The 9062-nt window shown below is 40.2% G+C and overlaps 5 protein-coding genes across 5 annotated transcripts; all 5 read left to right on the top strand.

The window, feature by feature from the left end:
- Positions 1–483: 483 nt before the first annotated feature.
- Positions 484–1146, top strand: LOC125286259 (heat shock protein 30-like). The gene has a single exon (XM_048231154.1). It carries the CDS (start codon positions 496–498, stop codon positions 1108–1110), a length of 615 nt encoding a protein of 204 aa, XP_048087111.1. The 5' UTR covers positions 484–495; the 3' UTR covers positions 1111–1146.
- Positions 1147–1433: 287 nt separating this feature from the next.
- Positions 1434–3138, top strand: LOC125286258 (heat shock protein 30-like). Its single transcript, XM_048231153.1, has one exon. The coding sequence runs from the start codon at positions 2380–2382 to the stop codon at positions 2992–2994; it is 615 nt and encodes a 204-aa protein (XP_048087110.1). The 5' UTR covers positions 1434–2379; the 3' UTR covers positions 2995–3138.
- Positions 3139–3273: 135 nt separating this feature from the next.
- LOC125286393 (heat shock protein 30-like) lies at positions 3274–5107 on the top strand. Its single transcript, XM_048231442.1, has one exon. It carries the CDS (start codon positions 4266–4268, stop codon positions 4878–4880), a length of 615 nt encoding a protein of 204 aa, XP_048087399.1. The 5' UTR covers positions 3274–4265; the 3' UTR covers positions 4881–5107.
- A 378-nt stretch (positions 5108–5485) lies between these two features.
- On the top strand, positions 5486–6916 carry LOC125286419 (heat shock protein 30-like). The gene has a single exon (XM_048231498.1). The coding sequence runs from the start codon at positions 6158–6160 to the stop codon at positions 6770–6772; it is 615 nt and encodes a 204-aa protein (XP_048087455.1). The 5' UTR covers positions 5486–6157; the 3' UTR covers positions 6773–6916.
- A 574-nt stretch (positions 6917–7490) lies between these two features.
- On the top strand, positions 7491–8894 carry LOC125286378 (heat shock protein 30-like). The gene has a single exon (XM_048231418.1). It carries the CDS (start codon positions 8043–8045, stop codon positions 8655–8657), a length of 615 nt encoding a protein of 204 aa, XP_048087375.1. The 5' UTR covers positions 7491–8042; the 3' UTR covers positions 8658–8894.
- The last annotated feature ends 168 nt before the right edge of the window (positions 8895–9062 follow it).

The following is a 9062-nucleotide window of genomic DNA, read 5'->3' as shown; positions in this document are numbered from 1 at the left end:
GGGGGTGAAATATGAAAAAAGATGTGTTTACCATCATGATAAATATATTTCTTTTTCAAAAATATATACCCTTGATGAAATGTATGTACGTCTTAGGACACAGTACAGTTTGCAAATTTCACTATGGCCGTGCTTGTTTTTAGCCTGAGTATTTTTAAAATCACCTTCCTGAATACATCACCTGTTTAATGATAAGTGTTCATAAACATGACATCAATTTCATTTAAATGTATCCTGTGAGTTGGTGAACCAATATGCAAAGAATCCATATTGCTCACCAAATCCAAATTTAGAATCTCTGTGACGTCATCCCCATGCTCCAGGGTGACACACAGTGGTACATTTTGGCACTGACTGGAATATTCAGGAACTGCATGGAACTTCAAGAGGCAGTATAAAGCAGTGAGAGCTCACCGTGCTGAAACCAAACAGACAAATCCAAGGCTACGCTTACGAGTAGCAGACACAGCAAGAACTCCCCGACTCTCACTGAAGATGTTGAGCCTTCACGGATTCCAGCTCTCCCTCAGCCCCTTTGTGGACTTCTACTGGCCCGTCCGCAGTATCTGGCCTCAGGTCCGACCTCTGGACATTCACACAGATCTTATGCTGAGAAACATGGAAGGTATGCCAAGCAGTCTGGAGCTCCTGAAGAATCTTCAGCACCACATCTTCCAGGAGATTGACCAAATCCCAGCTTCAGAGGAGCTTCATCCACTTCCTTGGAACCTTGAGAAGAAGGGAGATGGTTTTGCTCTGACGCTGGACACTAAAGACTTTTCTCCTGAAGAGCTGTCAGTCAAACAGGTGGGCAACAAGCTACAAGTGAGCGGCAAATCTGAGAAGAGACACGAAGATGGAAAAGGCTCCTACTCCTACAGGGTCCAGGCCTTCAGGAGGGAGTTTGATCTCCCAGAAGGGGTGACTCCTGAGGCTGTGACCTGCAGTTTAGCAGAGGGAAAGCTTCACATTGAAGCACCAGGAAAACAGACGCCTTCCATCTCTGAGAGGGTAGTGCCCATCAACTGCAAAACAGCGGATTCCACAGAACAGTTGGAGAAGATGACAAAAGAGGACAACGCCACCGATGCAGACGAGATGAAGCAGTAAAAAACTGCTGAAAATGGACTTATTTCCATACTTGATTAAAAAGCTGGACTTTTGAAATGTTATTCAATTTCTTATTCTGACTGCATAAGGCTAAATGCACTGAATCTTTTTTTTATATAATATAAACAATCAATTTGTATAATCCCCCTTTTTTTCAACAAATAAATGTTTTGATGATGTTAATTCATGCAATATAATAAACCTGTTTATACTGAACAACAATCATAACGCTTACATTGTACGTCTTCTTTTACTGACAGTGTGAACACCAACTCTCAAAATACAAACATTTCCTAGAAAAGCACAAGACCTGACATAGGACGCAACCAAAGTTTTCATTTTCTGTCTACGTAATTAAGCAATGTTAAACAGGCCACTTTCAAATACCAACTTAGGAATCCTTCAAATAAAACCTAAAGATCAACATACAGGACTTAGACAGTTAAATTGATGTGCGCATCACCAACAGCATCAAGTCAAATGGCAATGTTTCAAGCATGAAACTGCATTTTCTGACGAAATAGTGCTATCATTAGTAGTGTGGTTTATTTCTGTTGGAAAAAGAGGAGGAAATTAATTTCCTTTTTCAAATGAGGCTTTCAGTAAGAAACCCATCTTACCGATAGATATCTACTCCGGGACATCATTTTGACGTATTTTATGTATGTATGTATATTTTGATGTATTTATTCAAACATAAAAACAGCGGTCAATGTTCAATTGTATTGAATCCACATGAATGTACACCTTTTTACAAAGCTTATTACATTCTTGCAGGGGGTGAAATATGAAAAAAGATGTGTTTACCATCATGATAAATATATTTCTTTTTCAAAAATATATACCCTTGATGAAATGTATGTACGTCTTAGGACACAGTACAGTTTGCAAATTTCACTATGGCCGTGCTTGTTTTTAGCCTGAGTATTTTTAAAATCACCTTCCTGAATACATCACCTGTTTAATGATAAGTGTTCATAAACATGACATCAATTTCATTTAAATGTATCCTGTGAGTTGGTGAACCAATATGCAAAGAATCCATATTGCTCACCAAATCCAAATTTAGAATCTCTGTGACGTCATCCCCATGCTCCAGGGTGACACACAGTGGTACATTTTGGCACTGACTGGAATATTCAGGAACTGCATGGAACTTCAAGAGGCAGTATAAAGCAGTGAGAGCTCACCGTGCTGAAACCAAACAGACAAATCCAAGGCTACGCTACGAGTAGCAGACACAGCAAGAACTCCCGACTCTCACTGAAGATGTTGAGCCTTCACGGATTCCAGCTCTCCCTCAGCCCCTTTGTGGACTTCTACTGGCCCGTCCACAGTATCTGGCCTCAGGTCCGACCTCTGGACATTCACACAGATCTTATGCTGAGAAACATGGAAGGTATGCCAAGCAGTCTGGAGCTCCTGAAGAATCTTCAGCACCACATCTTCCAGGAGATTGACCAAATCCCAGCTTCAGAGGAGCTTCATCCACTTCCTTGGAACCTTGAGAAGAAGGGAGATGGTTTTGCTCTGACGCTGGACACTAAAGACTTTTCTCCTGAAGAGCTGTCAGTCAAACAGGTGGGCAACAAGCTACAAGTGAGCGGCAAATCTGAGAAGAGACACGAAGATGGAAAAGGCTCCTACTCCTACAGGGTCCAGGCCTTCAGGAGGGAGTTTGATCTCCCAGAAGGGGTGACTCCTGAGGCTGTGACCTGCAGTTTAGCAGAGGGAAAGCTTCACATTGAAGCACCAGGAAAACAGACGCCTTCCATCTCTGAGAGGGTAGTGCCCATCAACTGCAAAACAGCGGATTCCACAGAACAGTTGGAGAAGATGACAAAAGAGGACAACGCCACCGATGCAGACGAGATGAAGCAGTAAAAAAACTGCTGAAAATGGACTTATTTCCATACTTGATTAAAAAAGCTGGACTTTTGAAATGTTATTCAATTTCTTATTCTGACTGCATAAGGCTAAATGCACTGAATCTTTTTTTTATATAATATAAACAATCAATTTGTATAATCCCCCTTTTTTTCAACAAATAAATGTTTTGATGATGTTAATTCATGCAATATAATAAACCTGTTTATACTGAACAACAATCATAACGCTTACATTGTACGTCTTCTTTTACTGACAGTGTGAACACCAACTCTCAAAATACAAACATTTCCTAGAAAAGCACAAGACCTGACATAGGACGCAACCAAAGTTTTCATTTTCTGTCTACGTAATTAAGCAATGTTAAACAGGCCACTTTCAAATACCAACTTAGGAATCCTTCAAATAAAACCTAAAGATCAACATACAGGACTTAGACAGTTAAATTGATGTGCGCATCACCAACAGCATCAAGTCAAATGGCAATGTTTCAAGCATGAAACTGCATTTTCTGACGAAATAGTGCTATCATTAGTAGTGTGGTTTATTTCTGTTGGAAAAAGAGGAGGAAATTAATTTCCTTTTTCAAATGAGGCTTTCAGTAAGAAACCCATCTTACCGATAGATATCTACTCCGGGACATCATTTTGACGTATTTTATGTATGTATGTATATTTTGATGTATTTATTCAAACATAAAAACAGCGGTCAATGTTCAATTGTATTGAATCCACATGAATGTACACCTTTTTACAAAGCTTATTACATTCTTGCAGGGGGTGAAATATGAAAAAAGATGTGTTTACCATCATGATAAATATATTTCTTTTTCAAAAATATATACCCTTGATGAAATGTATGTACGTCTTAGGACACAGTACAGTTTGCAAATTTCACTATGGCCGTGCTTGTTTTTAGCCTGAGTATTTTTAAAATCACCTTCCTGAATACATCACCTGTTTAATGATAAGTGTTCATAAACATGACATCAATTTCATTTAAATGTATCCTGTGAGTTGGTGAACCAATATGCAAAGAATCCATATTGCTCACCAAATCCAAATTTAGAATCTCTGTGACGTCATCCCCATGCTCCAGGGTGACACACAGTGGTACATTTTGGCACTGACTGGAATATTCAGGAACTGCATGGAACTTCAAGAGGCAGTATAAAGCAGTGAGAGCTCACCGTGCTGAAACCAAACAGACAAATCCAAGGCTACGCTACGAGTAGCAGACACAGCAAGAACTCCCGACTCTCACTGAAGATGTTGAGCCTTCACGGATTCCAGCTCTCCCTCAGCCCCTTTGTGGACTTCTACTGGCCCGTCCGCAGTATCTGGCCTCAGGTCCGACCTCTGGACATTCACACAGATCTTATGCTGAGAAACATGGAAGGTATGCCAAGCAGTCTGGAGCTCCTGAAGAATCTTCAGCACCACATCTTCCAGGAGATTGACCAAATCCCAGCTTCAGAGGAGCTTCATCCACTTCCTTGGAACCTTGAGAAGAAGGGAGATGGTTTTGCTCTGACGCTGGACACTAAAGACTTTTCTCCTGAAGAGCTGTCAGTCAAACAGGTGGGCAACAAGCTACAAGTGAGCGGCAAATCTGAGAAGAGACACGAAGATGGAAAAGGCTCCTACTCCTACAGGGTCCAGGCCTTCAGGAGGGAGTTTGATCTCCCAGAAGGGGTGACTCCTGAGGCTGTGACCTGCAGTTTAGCAGAGGGAAAGCTTCACATTGAAGCACCAGGAAAACAGACGCCTTCCATCTCTGAGAGGGTAGTGCCCATCAACTGCAAAACAGCGGATTCCACAGAACAGTTGGAGAAGATGACAAAAGAGGACAACGCCACCGATGCAGACGAGATGAAGCAGTAAAAAAACTGCTGAAAATGGACTTATTTCCATACTTGATTAAAAAAGCTGGACTTTTGAAATGTTATTCAATTTCTTATTCTGACTGCATAAGGCTAAATGCACTGAATCTTTTTTTTATATAATATAAACAATCAATTTGTATAATCCCCCCCCTTTTTTTCAACAAATAAATGTTTTGATGATGTTAATTCATGCAATATAATAAACCTGTTTATACTGAACAACAATCATAACGCTTACATTGTACGTCTTCTTTTACTGACAGTGTGAACACCAACTCTCAAAATACAAACATTTCCTAGAAAAGCACAAGACCTGACATAGGGCGCTAAACCAAAGTTTTCATTTTCTGTCTACGTAATTAAGCAATGTTAAACAGGCCACTTTCAAATACCAACTTAGGAATCCTTCAAATAAAACCTAAAGATCAACATACAGGACTTAGACAGTTAAATTGATGTGCGCATCACCAACAGCATCAAGTCAAATGGCAATGTTTCAAGCATGAAACTGCATTTTCTGACGAAATAGTGCTATCATTAGTAGTGTGGTTTATTTCTGTTGGAAAAAGAGGAGGAAATTAATTTCCTTTTTTCAAATGAGGCTTTCAGTAAGAAACCCATCTTACCGATAGATATCTACTCCGGGACATCATTTTGACGTATTTTATGTATGTATGTATATTTTGATGTATTTATTCAAACATAAAAACAGCGGTCAATGTTCAATTGTATTGAATCCACATGAATGTACACCTTTTTACAAAGCTTATTACATTCTTGCAGGGGGTGAAATATGAAAAAAGATGTGTTTACCATCATGATAAATATATTTCTTTTTCAAAAATATATACCCTTGATGAAATGTATGTACGTCTTAGGACACAGTACAGTTTGCAAATTTCACTATGGCCGTGCTTGTTTTTAGCCTGAGTATTTTTAAAATCACCTTCCTGAATACATCACCTGTTTAATGATAAGTGTTCATAAACATGACATCAATTTCATTTAAATGTATCCTGTGAGTTGGTGAACCAATATGCAAAGAATCCATATTGCTCACCAAATCCAAATTTAGAATCTCTGTGACGTCATCCCCATGCTCCAGGGTGACACACAGTGGTACATTTTGGCACTGACTGGAATATTCAGGAACTGCATGGAACTTCAAGAGGCAGTATAAAGCAGTGAGAGCTCACCGTGCTGAAACCAAACAGACAAATCCAAGGCTACGCTACGAGTAGCAGACACAGCAAGAACTCCCGACTCTCACTGAAGATGTTGAGCCTTCACGGATTCCAGCCCTCCCTCAGCCCCTTTGTGGACTTCTACTGGCCCGTCCGCAGTATCTGGCCTCAGGTCCGACCTCTGGACATTCACACAGATCTTATGCTGAGAAACATGGAAGGTATGCCAAGCAGTCTGGAGCTCCTGAAGAATCTTCAGCACCACATCTTCCAGGAGATTGACCAAATCCCAGCTTCAGAGGAGCTTCATCCACTTCCTTGGAACCTTGAGAAGAAGGGAGATGGTTTTGCTCTGACGCTGGACACTAAAGACTTTTCTCCTGAAGAGCTGTCAGTCAAACAGGTGGGCAACAAGCTACAAGTGAGCGGCAAATCTGAGAAGAGACACGAAGATGGAAAAGGCTCCTACTCCTACAGGGTCCAGGCCTTCAGGAGGGAGTTTGATCTCCCAGAAGGGGTGACTCCTGAGGCTGTGACCTGCAGTTTAGCAGAGGGAAAGCTTCACATTGAAGCACCAGGAAAACAGACGCCTTCCATCTCTGAGAGGGTAGTGCCCATCAACTGCAAAACAGCGGATTCCACAGAACAGTTGGAGAAGATGACAAAAGAGGACAACGCCACCGATGCAGACGAGATGAAGCAGTAAAAAAACTGCTGAAAATGGACTTATTTCCATACTTGATTAAAAAAGCTGGACTTTTGAAATGTTATTCAATTTCTTATTCTGACTGCATAAGGCTAAATGCACTGAATCTTTTTTTTATATAATATAAACAATCAATTTGTATAATCCCCCTTTTTTTCAACAAATAAATGTTTTGATGATGTTAATTCATGCAATATAATAAACCTGTTTATACTGAACAACAATCATAACGCTTTACATTGTACGTCTTCTTTTACTGACAGTGTGAACACCAACTCTCAAAATACAAACATTTCCTAGAAAAGCACAAGACCTGACATAGGACGCAACCAAAGTTTTCATTTTCTGTCTACGTAATTAAGCAATGTTAAACAGGCCACTTTCAAATACCAACTTAGGAATCCTTCAAATAAAACCTAAAGATCAACATACAGGACTTAGACAGTTAAATTGATGTGCGATCACCAACAGCATCAAGTCAAATGGCAATGTTTCAAGCATGAAACTGCATTTTCTGACGAAATAGTGCTATCATTAGTAGTGTGGTTTATTTCTGTTGGAAAAAGAGGAGGAAATTAATTTCCTTTTTCAAATGAGGCTTTCAGTAAGAAACCCATCTTACCGATAGATATCTACTCCGGGACATCATTTTGACGTATTTTATGTATGTATGTATATTTTGATGTATTTATTCAAACATAAAACAGCGGTCAATGTTCAATTGTATTGAATCCACATGAATGTACACCTTTTTACAAAGCTTATTACATTCTTGCAGGGGGTGAAATATGAAAAAAGATGTGTTTACCATCATGATAAATATATTTCTTTTTCAAAAATATATACCCTTGATGAAATGTATGTACGTCTTAGGACACAGTACAGTTTGCAAATTTCACTATGGCCGTGCTTGTTTTTAGCCTGAGTATTTTTAAAATCACCTTCCTGAATACATCACCTGTTTAATGATAAGTGTTCATAAACATGACATCAATTTCATTTAAATGTATCCTGTGAGTTGGTGAACCAATATGCAAAGAATCCATATTGCTCACCAAATCCAAATTTAGAATCTCTGTGACGTCATCCCCATGCTCCAGGGTGACACACAGTGGTACATTTTGGCACTGACTGGAATATTCAGGAACTTCATGGAACTTCAAGAGGCAGTATAAAGCAGTGAGAGCTCAACGTGCTGAAACCAAACAGACAAATCCAAGGCTACGCTACGAGTAGTAGACACAGCAAGAACTCCCGACTCTCACTGAAGATGTTGAGCCTTCACGGATTCCAGCCCTCCCTCAGCCCCTTTGTGGACTTCTACTGGCCCGTCCGCAGTATCTGGCCTCAGGTCCGACCTCTGGACATTCACACAGATCTTATGCTGAGAAACATGGAAGGTATGCCAAGCAGTCTGGAGCTCCTGAAGAATCTTCAGCACCACATCTTCCAGGAGATTGACCAAATCCCAGCTTCAGAGGAGCTTCATCCACTTCCTTGGAACCTTGAGAAGAAGGGAGATGGTTTTGCTCTGACGCTGGACACTAAAGACTTTTCTCCTGAAGAGCTGTCAGTCAAACAGGTGGGCAACAAGCTACAAGTGAGCGGCAAATCTGAGAAGAGACACGAAGATGGAAAAGGCTCCTTCTCCTACAGGGTCCAGGCCTTCAGGAGGGAGTTTGATCTCCCAGAAGGGGTGACTCCTGAGGCTGTGACCTGCAGTTTAGCAGAGGGAAAGCTTCACATTGAAGCACCAGGAAAACAGACGCCTTCCATCTCTGAGAGGGTAGTGCCCATCAACTGCAAAACAGCGGATTCCACAGAACAGTTGGAGAAGATGACAAAAGAGGACAACGCCACCGATGCAGACGAGATGAAGCAGTAAAAAAACTGCTGAAAATGGACTTATTTCCATACTTGATTAAAAAAGCTGGACTTTTGAAATGTTATTCAATTTCTTATTCTGACTGCATAAGGCTAAATGCACTGAATCTTTTTTTTATATAATATAAACAATCAATTTGTATAATCCCCCCCCTTTTTTTTCAACAAATAAATGTTGTTTTGATGATGTTAATTCATGCAATATAATAAACCTGTTTATACTGAACAACAATCATAACGCTTACATTGTACGTCTTCTTTTACTGACAGTGTGAACACCAACTCTCAAAATACAAACATTTCCTAGAAAAGCACAAGACCTGACAGAGGACGCAAACAAAGTTTTCATTTTCTAGTCTACGTAATTAAGCAATGTTAAACAGGCCACTTTCAAATACCAACTTAG

Source organism: Alosa alosa, chromosome 21, assembly GCF_017589495.1.
Source record: "Alosa alosa isolate M-15738 ecotype Scorff River chromosome 21, AALO_Geno_1.1, whole genome shotgun sequence".
Classification (NCBI taxonomy): Eukaryota; Metazoa; Chordata; class Actinopteri; order Clupeiformes; family Clupeidae; genus Alosa; species Alosa alosa.
This window is presented reverse-complemented; position numbering and strand designations above follow the sequence as displayed.